Source organism: Scylla paramamosain, chromosome 9 (assembly GCF_035594125.1).
Source record: "Scylla paramamosain isolate STU-SP2022 chromosome 9, ASM3559412v1, whole genome shotgun sequence".
Classification (NCBI taxonomy): Eukaryota; Metazoa; Arthropoda; class Malacostraca; order Decapoda; family Portunidae; genus Scylla; species Scylla paramamosain.
The window spans coordinates 26,254,284-26,272,774 of record NC_087159.1 but is presented as its reverse complement, the minus strand read 5'-3'; the positions used below and the strand labels follow the sequence as shown (position 1 = coordinate 26,272,774).

Sequence of the window (18,491 nt, the reverse complement as noted above, 5' to 3'; positions counted from 1 at the left end):
TGAGGGCAGGTCTCGTGCTTTCATAGGTGACATAAATGATCCTTGGTTACTTAATAGTAACTTGCAAACTTGCAGAACTATCTGCAACTTATTTGTAAAGTTCTGGAGCCCCTTTTCATCTCTTCATCCAACCTACTGGTACATAAATCTCTCAATTTAGAAATACTTTTCATGTAGTAAATTTGGCTGACTTTCTTCACATGACCACAACAATGGAATATGGCAGTTCTCTGATCACTTCACCAGCAACCCTTCATCTTATGTCTATTTCACAGCTCTGTCAAAATTCAAGGAAACTCAAGATCACATTACATATTGCCTCCCTAAGCCCTAAGTCCCTTAAAATTTTCATCTTTGACCAAACCAAGTTCCAATATCTTATCTCATGCAAGAATTACTTAGTATGCTTTTGACATGCATTCTCTTCATCAATCTCCCTGAACTTTTCTTACGGACTTTAAATTTCACTAAAACATGGACTTAAACACAACCTCTGAAATGATCACATCATTTGGACAGCAAAGTATATGGTGGCCTGATAGCACAGTGCTATATATACTCTCAATTCAAAACCAATAGGTTCATGATTGGAGTGTCTGAGAAACATTGTGGTGAATATGAATAGAAGTCCAAATACAGAGAGGAGCAACCCACTTACCATCAAAATGAAGGTGATCATAACACTTAGGCATCTTGCTGCTGGGAAAAGCAAAAGGAAAAATGCAACTGTGCAGTAGTGATGGCATTGGGGGTCATCAAGAGAGCCACAGGTAGCTCTGGATTACTCCTGAGTGCTGAAAACGGTTTGTTTACATTGAGCTTTTCAATGGGTTCATATTTACCTTATTTTAAAGATTGAATTACTGTCTTACAATCTGTGTCTCTCCTCCAAATATCTATAATAAATATATAATACATATATAAACGAAGTAGATATTTATAGAAACTGTAAATTAATAATAAACAGCAGCTTTTACAGTGTGTTTTAATATTTGAAATCAAGTAACTTTGTTCCAGAACTAAATTATGGTACCACAACTGAAGCAATAAATGAGTCAAAAATTTTGTTTGAAAACCAAAATATTTGAAAAGGGAGGCATTCGGTAACCGAGGTTCCACCATGATAAGAATTTAAGCTATAGTCATATTAACAACAGCTGGTGCTTAATTGTTGGGTGGTTTAAAATATCAGTGTTCCAGAACCAAAGCTAGTGCCTTTCATCACAGCTATCCTTACAAGTTGGGTGCAGATGGTCCTATCATAACAATACCATCACTCATGACACCTCAGAAAAGATCAAACAACCTAAGAATTTGTCATGTGGGCTATTATGGGGACTTGCCAAATCCCTGAGAGTGTTGTTGTCCAGACAATCCTGACTGCTCCTCCAACTGGACTAATTATTGGCTAATCTAAGCTCACTACCACTCACTAAACATCCATAAGAATTCACCTGTCAAGGGCACTAATCCACATCACTAGTTGGAAAATAGGAAAAATTGACAAGGAAGAGAATGGGTCACAAGCTCAGCATTATCTCTATAATGATGTTCAGTTCTGTAATCTTTTAGGTTTGATTTCCTTGTTAAATGTATGACTTAAAAAAATGAATAAATAAAAAAATAAGGGAAGGGGTAAGTCATCAGAGAATGATTCTACCTTTCCTTAACCCAACACTGAAAGCAGCCAATTTCAAGCTACCTTTTAACAAAAGTGAGTTACAGCCATATCAGTTTTCCTAACAAAAGAGTCACATTTTCATTCACTCATCTTCCTGGTCTAAAAACATTGACTTTCTACGTTAGCATCAAAATTTTGACCCACTGCTGATCAAGTGTGTGTAATGAAATAATTTATGAAAATTAACATTCATATCAGTGGTTTATAAATTTGTTATTCTTTTTCTATTCCTCTCTTACAAACACAAACACACACACACACACACACAGTCTATACAACAATGCTATAAAAAAAAAAAAAAAAAAAAAAAAAAAAAAAAAAAAAAAAAAAAAAAAAAAAGTACTAAATACATAACCTTCAGTGGCTTACAAAATTAAGCCAGTTATGGAGCTGTACTCCATGGAACATGCATTTCTGACTCATAAGTCTAGGACAAAAGTCAGGTGAATGTCTTTTCTTTCACAGCTGAGCAGACAGGTAGGAAAAGTAAGAGAAGTGGATTGCAGTCAGCATGATGGAGGTAAAGAAACATGAAGAACTGCTGACTTTCACTAAAGCACTGATGGCTGGATCATGACTCTTATCACAAAGATTTACATGTGAATTTATGAATGTTTGCATTCAGCTGTCATCAACATCCATGGATACACTCATAAAATGAGCCATGTCAAGGGATGTGTTGTTGATGGGAACATCAGGCAGGATGGAGGCCAAACCAATGTTCTCGAGACCAAGATTGCCCACCAGGTTCAGCATGCCTCCTGTCACGTCACCCTGGTACACCATTGCATCTGACACTGATGGATAGGCAGATTTCCTTCCCCCTTCACATTTGACCAAATGCCGTGCTGGATGGAGAATAAAGATTTCAGTTGGAGGTAATATCAGGATTCTTGATTAAGTGTTGTGAGAATGACTGAGGATAAGTTAAAATTCATATGCCACATCTAAGAATCTTCATTAAATCAATTTAATTATCTGAGAAGGCCAAAGACAAAAGTGAGATAGGCACTGATAAGAATTATAAGTAGAAGGAATGCATGGAAGCCAAGAGGGATATAAAAAAAATATTGATATCCATTAAAGATAGCAGCATGGAGTGTGGTATAAGTCACAAATATGTGCAGTCACATGAGAGAAGCATGTGGACTATTAAGGTTATATTGATTTCATTTCAAAATGGCCAACTCATATAAACTTAGTAAAAAGTGCAGTAAAAAGATGATTAACTAGCCATAATTGCGTGTGTGCACTCACCTAGGTGGTTGCCACTGCGGGAGCTGAAGCCACAGATACAGAAAAGGGGTTTTGGGAGGACAACGGGAGGAGCAAGTTTATATTTGTTTTTTCTGTTGCGTCCCTGGGGATGGAAGTCATCAGCGTGCTTTGAGATCATGTTCCGGCAGCAGGTGGAGTAAACACAGCGGGTACACTTCATGTAGGACCTGCAGCAACCACAATAGCACTTTAAGAGTTTGGTAAGTGAAAATTTTTCTAATTGCAACTTTCTTCTTTCCAAGTCATTCTTCATTAAATAGCATACCAAAGCTTTCTTTTCTATGCTAACCACTCTCTTACTTCACACATATTAAATGATTTTATACTTTTGTACTTTCTACCAAACAATATAACATTTCTATTTCTTGGAACCTTTATACCTGGCCAACATCCCAGAAAAGGGAGTAAATAGACAGAGAACAGATAAAAGTACAGTAAAATCCCTCTCATCCTGCATTCGAGTATCCGGCACATTTTTCCCCGAGCCTTAAAATCAATAAAAAATCAATGTGTACTCATAAAATCGATTAAAATTCCTGCGCGAGGCATACTTTGTCCCCTTGCCACCAGAGCGCACTGCTTTGTGCCACCCGCAGCCCACTGGACTGTGTTTACTCAGTGACTCAGTCCCGCATGTGCACTGTTTATCGCCCGACGCCTTCATCATGCCTAAAGTTGTAGAAAAGAGGAAGCGTTTTGTGCTTACACTTAAGCAGCTGATCAGATCAGCTCCTGATTAAGATCAGCTGATCTTTGTTATGGTAAGATGCATGAGTGTAGGGTGGTGATTGTGGACATAATTTCACTTCTATTCAAGTATCTGGCAATATTCAAGTATCCGGCATGTCAGCGGTCCCGTTGATGCCGGATAAGAGGGATTTTACTGTAAACAACTTGAGTAATGCAGAAGCACACTTCTAAAGCCTGCATGAGAGTTACTTAAGCAGTGTCAGGGAAGTCTGGGATAGTACATACATATTAACATTTACATAAAAAAAAAATAAAATAAATAAAATAATAATAATAAATAAATAAATAAATATATAAATAAGTAAATAAAAATAAAAAATAAAAACCATATGCCCCCCAAGTTACAGGAACAGAATACATACTTGAAGTGATTGGAAATGGAGAATTTGCCATTACATTCTAAGCAATTGTAATCCTTAATGTCAGGAACATCAATCTTGAATTCATGCCACGCAAGCGTAGTAGACAAGGCCATTGGGACAACCATGGCCAGTGTATTGGTGGTGGAGCTCCCAGGTGAGCCTTGCTTCCTGATCCAGGGTCGGAACATGATGCGGGTCTTCTGTCCAGCAGGAATTTTGTAGCGTTGCAGCCCTAAAGTAACCAGCGAATTTAAATATAAACCAGTGCTTTAAGTTAAGGTCAAGTCTGCTTGAAAAGAGGTTAATTATCACTTCATTCAGAAAAATGTTTAACAATCAAATAGTCAGTAACAATTTGCAATACTTTGGTGGACAAATAGTTTATGCAGGACCCAATCCATCTACAAGAAAATAGGTTAAAGAAATACAGTAAACATTTCACTAATTTCACTAAACATGCCACACCTAATATACAAACAAATTTCTTGATTACACTGGACAGGAGGCTACAAAGCTCACCTGGGAAGCCAGCACGGCTGATGTGGTCCTTCTTCCTATGTTCATCTCTCAGATATGTACTGTAGAAACACAGCTGACACTGTTTGCAGCGAGTATGCTGATGCATGTGTCTCTGCGTGAGCGAGAGTGAAGGTGTCATTTTAGAATCAGATTTATGAGCATTTTTTCAGATGATGTTAAAAGTGATGAAGTAATTATTAAGAGTCATATTTTAAACTCTCATTTTAGGTTAACTTACAACTGTAGCATTGCATTATGTCATTATCAGCAATGTTTTTTGTTAGAAATATCTCAGAAGTGTGTGTGTGTGTGTGTGTGTGTGTGTGTGTGTGTGTGTGTGTGTGTGTGTGTGTGTGTGTGTGTATCTTACCTGCAAATGCTGATACATGCGATTGGAAAAGGAGCTACTTGTTGTTGGACTTATAGACTTGACACAAAGGCAGAAGTGACACTGCACGTAGGCTGTGTTCTTGTGCTCCTGGTAGAGAAAGATAAGGTTATGAAAAATTAATGGGACACCACAACTATCACTGGCATTGCTCCATTTACAATCTTAAGACTTGGAATTTCTACCATACTTTCAGCATGACCTCAGTCTGGCTTCATCTGTTCTGACTTCACCTGTGCTATGAATGAGAATGAATGTATAAATGGTAAGCAGATGTAATGTATAAACAGGGCACAGCCTTGAGGACCTGAATGGGAGGTTTCCCTAACACTTGGTCTGACCAGCTGATGAGATAAGAAACATACCTATCTATTACCACCTATCATCACCATCCATAAATTTGTCTAATCTTTTTTTAAAGCTCCCTGATGCATAAACTGGAATGATGATTTAGATGAATAATAATGCACTACTCCAGGAAAGAAGTGATTATTTCTGTAAACTAATTAATGTCATGGTCTATGAGAAAATCAGATAACTTTTGTTTTGTCAGGAAATTCAAACCATCCTGAAGTTTTTCCTTGCAAAAACAAAAAAGTCCCAAACTGTCCTGTATTATTTGTCTGTAACCTTCATACATTATTAATATTTTTTACAAATTTATCTTTTTTTCTTTATCTTTTAGGCTACACTGGATTGTAATTATCAACAGACTGAACTCAAGCCCATACTTCCTCTACACATGCACACACATCCACATCCACACCCACACACACGCATCAACTCACTCCTTCACACAGCACATTCCTTTAAATTTCCACTCACTCTCCAACACCTGAGGCCCCCATTCTCTCCTGTGACAACAAGAGCACCTTCCACTTCCAAAGACCACCACACCCTTACAAGAGCATCTCTCCCACCACTCACCGTAGTGAAATGGTCAATGAGGCTGTAGAGGATGGAGGTGACAAAGTTGCACACCTCACAACGGTATGGCAACTCACTCTCATAGTGCTTCTTAGCCATGTGGTTCACCAAGTTGTACTCATTGATGAAACCCTCAGAGCAGATGCGGCACCACAATAATCTTGCATCCAAGTGCATGTGTTTCTATGAAAGGCAAGAGACACATGTAAAGAATGCACAAATATATATATATTTTTTTAATGAGAATTCCAGCCCTCTACCCCTGTTCACTAAAACATTTTTTTGGCACAAAGGGAATACTGAATATATCCTATAAATGCCTCACAGCCAGCAGCAAAGCTGATGGACCGTTTCCATATCAAATAAATTAATATAGATAGTATTGGAAAATGCAGACTCTAACAAGCAATAGAATAGCTGATCACTGGTTCATAACTTGCTTTTATCATTTCCTAAACATTTGTTTGAAGATTTCACTTTGTAAGTTTCTAAAGCATGTCATTAGAGAGGCAGAAAGATCAGCCAGTGGAATACAGTCATGAGAGAGGTGAGAGGAATATCCTCTTACAACTCTTTGGTGGAAAATCCTCTTCTCCTCTGTGGTGAAGTGCTCGGCACAGTAGTCACAGCACACTTTGTTGTCCCCATAAGGTGCCGAGCGGCTCAGGTGGAATTTGAGGTGGGTGTAGAAATCAATGTTGTTTTCACACACCATCTGGGCAGGAAGGAGAGGAATGATTCAGGACCTTGAAGATCAAGAATAAACAGATGGCAATTTTGTCACCAAGCAGCAGGAGACCCTTTGCTTTGTGAATCAGTCATCACCAGTATCATCAGTTATTAGGCAAATCATGCAAGACATGGGATAGGTTATGAGGGTCCTGACAACAAGGAACTTACAATTAAGTTGCTCATAACTATGTTTATCAGGTTAACCCAACACAAATATAGAACCAATCTTTCAAAACAATAACAAGAACAATAAGAGAAATGAAGGTTACTACTTCAGATGCTCTTAGTTTTAGCTTTATTCTACCTCCCTCTGTGCTCCTGACCTAGCAGAGCCTCACCGAGCAGATATGGCAGACAAATTTAGCAGTGTTGACCTCACGGCCCAGCATTGGATCACCCTGAATCTGACCATAGTAGAAAGGTTCCAGCTCAGTGGTGTCTGCCTTGGCAGGGGGGGGAGTGACAGCCACATTGTTGGTTGGAGATGTTGTTGTTGATCCTCTGTGCCATCAAAAACAAAAGCCATGGAAACGTAGTGTATATAAAGCTTTATGTTTATGTTTCCTGATTAGTACATGTTCTAACAGAGACATGCATATAAACATAATAAAACATCAATCTATGGAATAGAAAGATAAGCAAAAGAAACTATTATACAAACTTATTTAAAAACAATGAACATTTTGGAATTACTGGTTTTCTAAAATGAATTACATCATTCGGTGGATATTAACACTTGGTGATCCAGTAAATCATAAATGCACAAGCACAAATGTATAACCATCAAAGGCAGATACTCAAAACAGGAGATTAAGATGAAACATAAAGGTACGAAAGACATAACCATAGTAAAGCTAGTTCTGACATACACATACATATATGGATGAAGGAATGATAAAAAAAAAAAAAAAAGTTGTTGATTTCCATGATAAGACCAAGATTGGAATATGTGGCAGTGGTGTGGTCTCCTCATACAAAGAGGAATATTATAAAAACTAGAAAGAGTACAAAGAGCAGTCACTAAGATGGTTCCAGAGTTGAGTAAGTTGACCTATGAAGAGAGATTAAGAATGTGGGAAATTCCTAGCCTTGAAAATAGGAGAGAAAGAGGAGATTTAATAAACATCTATAGAATGATAAATGGTATGGAAAATGTGGACAAAAAATATTTTATAAATTTAGACAGAGTAAAAGGGGACACAGTAAGAAGTTGAAGAAAGAAGAGACATTAAGAAGTAGTTTTCCTCATAGAAGTGTGAACAAATAGAATGAACTCAGTGAAGATGTTCTCAATGCCATAACTGTCCATGCTTTTAAGACCAAACTGGATAGATATAGAGAAGGGATACTATAAGATTATTCCCCTCCCATAAACCACAACCAGGTAAAACACACACATGCACACACACACACTACTTACATTTGGATTCGCCGGGCTGTGAGCAATACTTTGTTGCTGTGATCCAAGGGAGTTTGTGTCTGTGAAAGGGAATCAAACCACTTAATACTGTGAGATTATACATGAACAAAAACTTGAACCTTCAGAGTAAACAAAAACAAATGAAATATATAGTGGCTGAGAGCATCACACATGGCATCTTGAGGTACTCTGACCACATGCAAAAAGTGGCAAAAAGTGAAATGAAGAAAGTGTATAGTACAGTAGACATTTTCCGGGTAAAAGGATAATCTGCAGTGAAATGGGAGGGAAGAATTGTGGAGCATGTGAGAAAGAGAATGAGGAAGAGGAAATGAGTAAATGTAGACTCTTTGGCTGTGGCTACTGTCTTGGGGAGTTCCTGTGAACAGACATTACATATGGATAGACAAACAGACAGGAAGACCAGTTCAGTGAGGTTGGAGGACATAGTACTAAATATTAACTAAAATAGTATAAGTGGGATACAATGTGGAACAGGCTTTTTGCTAGAAGACAAAATTTAGACTTAACATGCCATGCTGAGTTGGGTAAACTACTGTAAAAGGTTAGGAATCACTGCCTGCAAGCTATTACAGTGAGAATGAAATAAGGAAGATTAATGTAAAATGATAGCATGGCATAGGTAGATATTAGGGTGAAATCAAATGAAGGTTCAAGCAAATTCACAATATAAGAAAGACAACTCAAGATGAGAACAAGAAGCACCAACTGTGGTCATTAAAGTCATAATGAAAGCAATGCCTCTTTGGAGGGAGAAAAAGAGATCAAGACACACTATCCCATCAATGACATATGACCCAGTGTGATGCCTTAAACTGCTCAACTAATATATCAAGACACTGTGCCACACTTACCACAGCACTTTGGTCAAGGGTGACTTGTGGATTGATGGGGCCAGTGTTGTTTAAGGTGTTCATGATGATGGAAGGCTGCAGGGAGGTGGGGCCCTTGGGAACATGCTGACTCTTATACCTCCAGTTATGATGTGGTGACTGTGCAACAAATTCCAGCAAGTGCAGCACTCCAGGATCTGGCAGGAATTGTGGATTAGCAGGTTAGCTTGCAATTTGAATAACAGGTGGTTGTTGGATGCCTTCTGTCATACACTCACTGATAAATGGGATATCACCAACTGCACCTCATCTCCATTCCACTGAATCTTCTCTTGTATCCTGCTCTCATGTTTTAGTCCACACAATGCAGTAAATATATCTACTGATGTCGTAAGTATTAAAGTAATTCAAATACTCTTGCACCACAAATCTAACATAATACAATGCTCATATTGTTTTGTCTCTCAAATAACACTAGATTAATTTTAAAATGTTGTCTTTAAAAATAATAGTCATAGTTTCTTGACTTGGCTCTAAATACCTATTCTCTGTGTTTAGAGAACAAGTAGCATTATAAGAAACCTATTCAAACTGCCTCTACCTGGCACAGCAGTTAAACTGGAGACTTCCCAGTTGTATGCCAAATGTAAAAGCCACAGCACAAACAGGCCTCTCAATATGCCTAACTCTCAGAGACTAAAGACAGAGATTAATTGAAAGACATGCTGCTGCCCAATGCAACTAACTCTCAGCCTCTCTTGCAGTGAGGTAGATGATGTGCTCCACCATGTTGCTGTATGCCTGAGCTGCACAGTGGCCATAGCGTTCCCGCCAACAGAGTTCATCCAGCACCAGCTGCACCTGCTGCAAGTTGAGCTGTGACAAGGCACTCTGAGGGGAAGACAAGGCAAAAATGTGAAATAAATTTGGCCATTAGGTATTACTGTTTTTGGTTTTCCTTAATCAGGGAGTCAAACTATGTTCAAATATCATTAATTACTTATACTTATCCAAGGTCTGGGACTCCACAGTACCATATTACACACACAAACACACACACACACACACAAGCACACTATGTGTATGTATGTATGTATATATATATATATATATATATATATATATATATATATATATATATATATATATATATATATATATATATATATATATATATATATATATATATATATATATATATATATAGCAATAAACATTTCTTGTGATTGAAAATTAGTAATCTGGGATTGCAGTCCATTTCAACTTCAAAGGCATAGCACCTACAGAAATAATACTATACAAATGTATAGATATATGTAGATACACAAATAAATGTATGTAAATGAGTGAGTAAATGGATACATAAAATATACAAATAATACATAATGGAGGAAAGAGATTGGAATGGAGCTAACCTGGAACATTTTTGGGACGTGCTTGCGCAGGTAAGTCATGATGCGTGCATTGTACTGGAGGCTGTCCTCGTTGTCATTGGTCTCACACACACTAACCTGCAATGAGAAAGAAAGGGATACTAGGGTTGAGAGAGAGAGAGAGAGAGAGAGAGAGAGAGAGAGAGAGAGAGAGAGAGAGAGAGAGAGAGAGAGAGAGAGAGAGAGAGAGAGAGAGAGAGAGAGAGAGAGAGATAATAAGCTTATAATGACAAGGTAATTCTTGGTGGTGCTGCTGCTCACCCTGGTAAAGTTCATGTTGTATAGACAGTTCCGGTCCACTGACTGGTCACAGAGGATGAGTGCATTGGTGTGCACCACTCGCTCCAGAGGCTTCAGAATACGCACAAACCTCTGACGGGAAGAGCTCCCAGGCTCAGGTTCTGATGCAAACAGTCGGTATGACTTCATTTTGCGATCATACAGCCCAAGAATTTCCACCTGCAAGGGTAAGACAAGGGTGAGACAACATGAGTACATGATCCATTGTGTTTGTGGGCACCAAATTGATGCTATAGTTACCCAAACATAGAATGAATGAATCAAGTACAGAAAAAAAATATCTTAGAGGTATTTATAACAAGTCACCTCTTGTTTAAAGTTTACCACAAGGAAGTGAGATGCCTGATGATGCATATAATGCATGAATATGAGTTATCTAAGCTTACAGCAGTAAGAACTGTCCCAATAAATTTCCCAGCTGTCCTTCTTATGAGGTGGTTGACTGCTGCCCTATGGAATCCTATCATAGCCATCCCCTTGAGGGGAGTTCTAAGGAACATATATGAGATAATCTACTATTGTGGTTTGAATTATATTATTAACACAACTGTTTCTCACTCCATACCTTGACAGCTTTCTTGGTGCCATCAGCAGTGCTGGTGCCAAGACTGACAATGCCGAGCTCCACTGTGGTGCCATCAAAGCCAAAGTCGTAAACCTTGTCCTGCAGCATGACTGAACACACGCATCGCAAGTACTGGAACATCTTGTTGATGAAGCTCTTTTCCACCTAAAATAAAACACAAAGAACACCACTACTACATTTCTATCTTGCAAAAAAAAAAAAAAAAAAAAACTTATTTCAAGTATATTTCTGGACATGAACACTAAAAAGCTTTTAAGTGAGTTCTTGAGATGACTTCATAATTCCCTGACCAGACCTACTGTAGTCTTACACTCACCTTGACCCAGTTCTCTACATTGCTAATGGAGGTCTGGCAGCCCCAGTGATAGATCAGTTTCAGCACTGAAGTTGGTGGCACCTTGTAATGAAATAAAATTCAATTTATTTTCTCTGAATATTTAGTCAAACCATCCTACTGTCAACACATTTTAATCTCTTTACATCATCTTCAACCACAAACACTTCTACAACATATGAAGCTACTATAAACACTTCATGCAAGGTGAATGCATTAAGTCCAATCCTCACCTTGTCTATTGGGGTAGAACCAAAGATAGAGCCACTGTAAACAGAAATGTATTTCTTTCCACAACATTCACTAATCCACACATATCCCCCACTTGTTGCAAGAGCCTTGGGATCTGAAAACATTCCCAGCTGCAAAGATAAGACATGACAGTGACCAAATAGCAAAAGCATCCTTGTCATAAGACTTTTTTTTTTTTTTTTTTTTTTTTTTGTGTGTGTGTTGACAATGCTAATCAATATAATGATAGAAGAAAAAGGAGAATAAATGTTCAGTGAAAAAGGCACATTGTGAAGCATCTGCTACACTGGGCACATCCCTTTGGGACAGCTATCCACTGGAGCATGACCATCTTTTTTCAAACATGACCCCTTTATCCTTATTATGCCACTATTAACTTTGCTTCCCATGAAGAAATCAGTATAGAGATGGCATCATGAAAACAGGATAAGGGAGCACCAAGGTGGGAAGCTCCCATTTACTACATAGTAGAACTTAATTAAATTACAGTCTGACACATATGTCTGAGAAGTATTTACATTGTTTCAGTGTTTGTGTCAGGGAAAGAGCACATGTTTACTGATCTTCATATAGCTCAAAAAAAAAAAAAAAAATAATAAATAAATAAATAAAATAAATAAATAAATAAAATAAAATGAAATAAATAAATAAATAAATAAATAAATAAATAAAAAAAATAAAATAAATAATTAAAATAAAAAAATAAATAAAAAAATAAATAAAATGAAATAAAATAAATAAATAAATAAATAAATAAATAAAAAAATAAATAAATAAATAAAAAAATAAATAAAAATAAATAAATAAATAAATAAAATAAATAAGTAAAATAAAATAAAATAAAATAAATAAACAAACAAATAAATAAATGAATAAATAAAAATGAGTAAAAAATAAATAAATAAAAATAATGATTAAAGGAATAAATATATAGAACAGAATAAAAGCAAATGGAAATAGTGTTTCACTCACTTTGAGCTTGAAAGGTTGTTGTGTGGCCGACACTTTGTGGATGGAACAGCTTTGAGAGTTGCGGATCAGTCCCTCACTCAGCAGCCACTCCACAAACTCCTGTGGGGATTTGACTAGCACCAATTTCACCTTTGTGTCTGAAAGAAAGAGAGAGAGATAAATGTGATGAGAGCTTAAATATCCCGTACTGGACTGTACATGTGTGTGTGTGTGTGTGTGTGTGTGTGTGTGTGTGTGTGTGTGTGTGTGTGTGTGTGTGTGTGTGTGTGTGTTCAACAAATATAATCAAATGCATATCAGACCTCAACTTGCCTCCTTCACCCAATAATTCCTGTAGATTTACATGGAACCACATAAAAGAGCTGGCCAACTTATACCATCATATCACAGGAAAGCCCTTAGCAGATGTGGCCATCTTACAAATTGATTAAAGTCTCACCACCAATCTTCACAAACTAATATTGATAGTTCACCACCAATCTATCACTAAATTTTATGAAGAAACATTGCTCTTAACTCTGAGGCCTGAAAGTGCAGAGAGTCAGCCAAGACAAGAACCTCTGAGAATTCATAACACAACTATGACATCCTACATCAAACTGCCTGGAACTCCTTGCCTGCTTCTGTATTTCCACCTTCCTATGACTTGAATTCCTTCAAGAGGGAGGTTTCAAGACACTTATCCACCAATTTTTGACCACTGCTTTGACCCTTTTAGGGACTGGCATTTCAGTGGGCATTTTTTTTATTAGATTTTTGTTGCCCTTGGCCAGTATCCTTCCTACATAAAAAAAAAAAAAAAAAAAAAAAAAAAAAATGGTTATCTGTTTTTCCTCAACATTATACATACCAAGTTCTTTACGTTGGTTCATGGCAACAGAGGGAGGCAGTGTGTTCCTCGGACGTGCAACAATGTTCAGCAGTGGATATTTATTGCATGCGTTCGAGGTGGAGGATGAGGTGGCTGTGGTGGTGGTAGAGGTACCAGCTGCAGCTCTGGTGGTGGACACATTAGCAGTGTTGGAGACCATGTTGGTAGTACTCATCCTTGCTGTATCACTTGTAGAACTACTGACAACTGTAACTCCATTCATCACATCACTGTCACCCATGTTGGTGATGGATGTATTTGACTGCAAGAGAGGGGAGAGAGGGGAAATTAAATACTGAACACCCCACAAAAAAAAAAAAAAAAAAAAAAAAAAAAAAAAAAAAAAAAAAAAAAAAAAAAGATCTAGTTTATAAAGCAACAATTCATAAAGAAAAATCCCACCAGGCACTGAGTAATGCAAGATGGTATCACAAGAATGAAAAACTGACACCCACCTTAAATGCAGTTGTGGTGCTGGTACTGCTACTGGTGGAAGGAGTAATGGAAGCACCTGAGATCCGCACGTCCCTCAAGCTCCGAGAAGGAGGAGTCCCCTGGGGTATAGATCGTATTTCACTCAGAACTTGGATATCAGCATTATCATTATTATTGTTGTTGTTGCTGTTGTTGTTGTTGTTGTTGTTGTTGTTGTTGTTGTTGGTGACTGCATTGGAGGAGCTGCTGCTGCTGTTGCTGCTGCTCTTCCCACTGCTGGCAGTCATTCCTGCAGGAACAATTAAAACACATTATCTACAAGTTCTTCTGGGAGTACATAATATCAATAAAGGCCATACATCACATAATCAGGAGAAATGTACTTACACAATTCATGCTTTAGTACAACACTACACATATACTGTTCATTAGTAGTAACCAGTCCAACAATTCCAGTGCTAATGAGATGGCCACCACACAGGCTGATGCCAAGGGGGTAAGCAGTGACAAATGAGGAAGCACTATGAGATCACACTCACTTGGGGGACGAGTAGCTGCCTGGGTGACGGATGACACACGGGTTGTAGTACTTGGCTGGAAAAAGACAGAAGGATATTGAATGCATATTTCTTAAACAAAGATCACTTTTTTTCTCTTGCTTTTTACACACACACACACACACACACACACACACACACACACACACACACACACAGACATTGAAAATAAAAATGAAAATAAAACGCTAGTATAACATTTTCACACAATTACATTTCAGCTACATCTACAGAAATTGTGACATCCACTCCTTCCATCTTCCAGTCTTATCATCTTGTAATAATTCCTTTCTTTCTTTCATTGGACCATTATCCACACATACCCATTTATCTTACCTTTCAAAAAATTTAATCCTAAAATTATACATCCCTACGCAACAATTAATTCTTGACATCTCATCAGTGGAATATAGTCACTTCATGTGTACTGAGTCATATGTTACCTTGAAAGTGAGGGTGTTAATGTTGTTTTGGGTGGTAGCAATAGGAAAGGAGTTGCCTGAAGAAGGGACAAGGCCTGAAACATAAAAAAATGTTATTAATAAGCAGCCACTGGGACTACAAGATGGATGGCTCAAATAAGATGAACCTGGTATCTGGTAGCTAAGTTTTAACCAATATTAGGACGCCTTGTTAAGATTTTGTGAATCAGCAGAGATCATAAGCTATGAGGTCCACTGTGTGATAAAAATGAATGAGACACAGCTGTGAGTCAATAAATGGTGATGTGGCTTTGTAAACCTCAATAGGAGGTTAACCACATCTGGCCTTATCAGCTGGTAATGTGAGACATAGAAGAGATGTGTCTACTCTGATGCAGCAAGAGTACACAGTTTTATGGCTGAATTCCAATGTCCTGAGACTCAGATATGCTGTGTAACTGATCCCTGCACAATGTGGTCCGTGAGGATCAGTCCTCAAAGAAGCTAAAATGTGAAAGAATGTTTGTGGTTGTGATTGAGTGTATGTGCAATGTATCCTTTTGGTGGAAGCATATCAGTTTGGTAAAAAGTCACATAAATACATAAATTAATAAATTCAATAAGAAATCAATACCAAAGTGTGTCACATACTTGGACTGGTAGTGGAAATGGTGGCTGGCTGAAGGGTGGAGCTGGCAGCAATCATCTGACCATTCTGCAGCAGAAGGAACTGTGGCACCTGAAGCCCCACCTGGGAAACAAAAGACATCCCTACAATCAGACAGTCTCAAGGAGGAACAAAACTAATTTAGTGACAAACAAAACACCCCCCTCCTCTTTTTCACAGCTACCCACTGTTAAAACACACACACACACACACACTTCCTCCATTTCTAGGTGTCGTGAAGCAGAAGGAAGCACTCACCATGCTGGGTCCATTAGTGAGGGAGGCACCCACTGCTGGGGTGCTGGTGCCATTGACAAGTACTGGTACTGTAATCTCACTTGGCTTCTGTAATCAGTACACAATATTGTATTTGCAACCTTAAAAAAAAATAAATAAAAATAAATAAATAAAAAAAATGCATATTGAAATCTAGTCAAACTTCAGACTTTCTTTTTGATGTTATAACTTGCTTTGTATTCTAGAGACTGTCATCTTATAATGAAAACATTTCATTGTGTATCAATCTGCATATAATGTTTACAAACTGGCCAACAGATACAGCACAAAATGAACTTCTAGTTTTCAGTTTTCTCATACAATTTCTAAGTACTGGTACTCTTCAAATTCCAGTGTTAATGGTCTTAACCAAGAGTTGCTAACAGAACACTAGCACAGATGATTTTAACAAATATATCAATATATATATATATATATATATATATATATATATATATATATATATATATATATATATATATATATATATATATATATATATATATATATATATATATATATCTGATATGATAAAATACCATAAAATGATTACACACATACTATGTGGTTCATTCTGAATGGAAAAGTTAAAACAGCCCATGGTTCAATGAGTGACATATAGCAATGATAAGGGATGTAAGACAAGGTTTTCCTTACAGCAGGTGTTCAATGAGGGTGTTACAGCTCTGTCATCCCAACAATGCACTTGGGATTACTTGATTTAATATCAGATTTCAGGAGGCACAAAATAGTCCTGGAATGACTGCCAGGAAAATAAAACAATTATAAAGCAAATTAGTCTTACTTGCACTGGTTGCACTGTATTTGCATTTGTCTGGATGAGTTTCTGCAGTCTGACAAGTTCATCCTTGAGCTTTTGGATGTTGCTGAGCTGGGCATCTGAGAGTGCCTCGGACTCACACTCCAGCACCAGCTCCCCTGTGGTTCCCTTGGCTTGGGTGGTGGTTGATACATCGCCTGCTGGGGACATTAACATCACTTACTTAGAGTTCATCTCAAATCTTGCCTATTTCCACTTTTTGCAAACTTGTGTCAGCAAACTCCAGTTCAGCCATCAGTGATCACTTATGAGAAAATTGGTATAACTGCATATAATTTTACTTAATGAGACACTTATGCTTCCTTCTACCAAATTACTGAATAAGATCTACTCAGGTGAACAGTGAGCACACCTGTCTAAGTGGTAATTTACCCACTCAGGAGGCTACATAATTAACATAACTTTGTATGAAACACATGTGATGTTAACCAAATACTATGTATTTATTTACAGGTTTTGGGTGATGCTTCACACTTGCATTCAGTGTTGCAATGCAATGGCTACTTCCTAAGGGTTGCATCAAATCCAATTATTATTAACATTTCTTATTGATCTGGTGATACCAGGTGGACCAGTTATAACTTATCAATTCCTACTAAACATCTGTGAAAATATGCTCCTGACTTATTATGCAGCTGTAGCAGACATGACTACTATGAATAAATACGCGTGCTACAACGGCGGGGCACGGTGACCACAGCTAATCCTGGGCACGTCAGACCACACGACAAATGCCACCACCTCCCATTTCTGGGGCGCAAATCACTTCACCGGCAAATCTGATCTTACCTAACCCATATATACATACATTTAAGGCAGATATAATAATCAGGTTGACAAGCACCGGTTGCAGACAGGTCATAACAATACTACCACCCCAATGCACGGCCACAGGTGCTGCCAGCCACTCTCTTCACGTCTCCACCATACAAGTCAACAGCCGTGACAATCCTCTACAAGGATCACAGCGTCACCAGCACCGTTGCCTGTTATCACTACCGTTCCCTTCCCGTTGCTAGGATGGAGGTGGCACTGTTCTTCCCGCCAATACTCACACACATGTTTATCAGCGGCGCCCACCACCACATTTGTGTCCCGCCCACCACTACGCCTTGCTCCTCCACTCCTCTACTCCGCCACGCACTGCAACCCCAAGTACCAATACTATTTAATCAAGTGTTACCTGGATTAAGCCACACAGGTCGCCATGTTTGAGCTGCATAATTCCCGTTTTCGAAGAAGATTCCAGCCACTCGGCACTAAATAGCCAAATGCGCCTTTCCTTTTTACTCACCAGGCCACATTTCCTTGACGTTCGAGGCAGCAGGTCTTCAGGTTTCCTCCTACAAAATTTGGTGGCGTGATATTACAAATTAACGGAAATATTAAATAAAAACTACAAGTCAAATTCGAGCAAGTGTGCCTTGATGGCAGCCATGTTTCTACGTCACGCCCAAACAAAGGCATCCACCAATCAGGGGCGAGGAGACTATGACGTCACAATCCCTCATTCACACACCGCGCGAAGAGTTACTGCTTCAGAAAACACGTTAATCGCTTTTTCACACGCGTTTCAAGTTTTTATTCCAATATTATGTGATGAACAGAGGATTCACGTCAAAGGTTACATTATA

General features: G+C 38.1%; 1 protein-coding gene across 2 annotated transcripts; it reads right to left on the bottom strand.

Moving 5' to 3' along the window:
* Nucleotides 1–1,877: 1,877 nt before the first annotated feature.
* On the bottom strand, nucleotides 1,878–18,317 carry LOC135103777 (uncharacterized). 2 transcript variants are annotated; one of them, XM_064010498.1, is made up of 25 exons: nucleotides 18,152–18,317; nucleotides 16,822–16,997; nucleotides 15,999–16,085; nucleotides 15,725–15,824; nucleotides 15,095–15,168; nucleotides 14,634–14,688; nucleotides 14,115–14,383; nucleotides 13,639–13,921; nucleotides 12,789–12,925; nucleotides 11,798–11,926; nucleotides 11,547–11,627; nucleotides 11,210–11,374; nucleotides 10,606–10,803; nucleotides 10,327–10,422; nucleotides 9,658–9,802; nucleotides 8,933–9,108; nucleotides 8,058–8,116; nucleotides 6,976–7,138; nucleotides 6,474–6,620; nucleotides 5,906–6,088; nucleotides 4,961–5,068; nucleotides 4,591–4,702; nucleotides 4,072–4,303; nucleotides 2,939–3,126; nucleotides 1,878–2,529 (listed from the first exon to the last, which is right to left on the bottom strand). In XM_064010498.1, the coding sequence occupies exons 1-25, from the start codon at nucleotides 18,159–18,161 to the stop codon at nucleotides 2,303–2,305; spliced, it is 3,600 nt and encodes a 1,199-aa protein (XP_063866568.1). In that variant the 5' UTR covers nucleotides 18,162–18,317; the 3' UTR covers nucleotides 1,878–2,302. The 2 variants fall into 2 exon arrangements, with proteins under 2 accessions (XP_063866568.1, XP_063866569.1); XM_064010499.1 differs by having other exon boundaries at nucleotides 16,822–16,994.
* Between the last annotated feature and the right edge of the window lie 174 nt (nucleotides 18,318–18,491).

Excerpts from the sequence above, each read along its gene's own strand:
- LOC135103777 (XM_064010498.1), bottom strand. Across the intron at positions 14,384-14,633 it reads GGCAGCTACTCGTCCCCCAA|GAATGACTGCCAGCAGTGGG; the intron begins GTGAGTGTGATC and ends TTGTTCCTGCAG. Across the intron at positions 6,089-6,473 it reads GGATTTTCCACCAAAGAGTT|AAACACATGCACTTGGATGC; the intron begins GTAAGAGGATAT and ends TGCCTTTCATAG.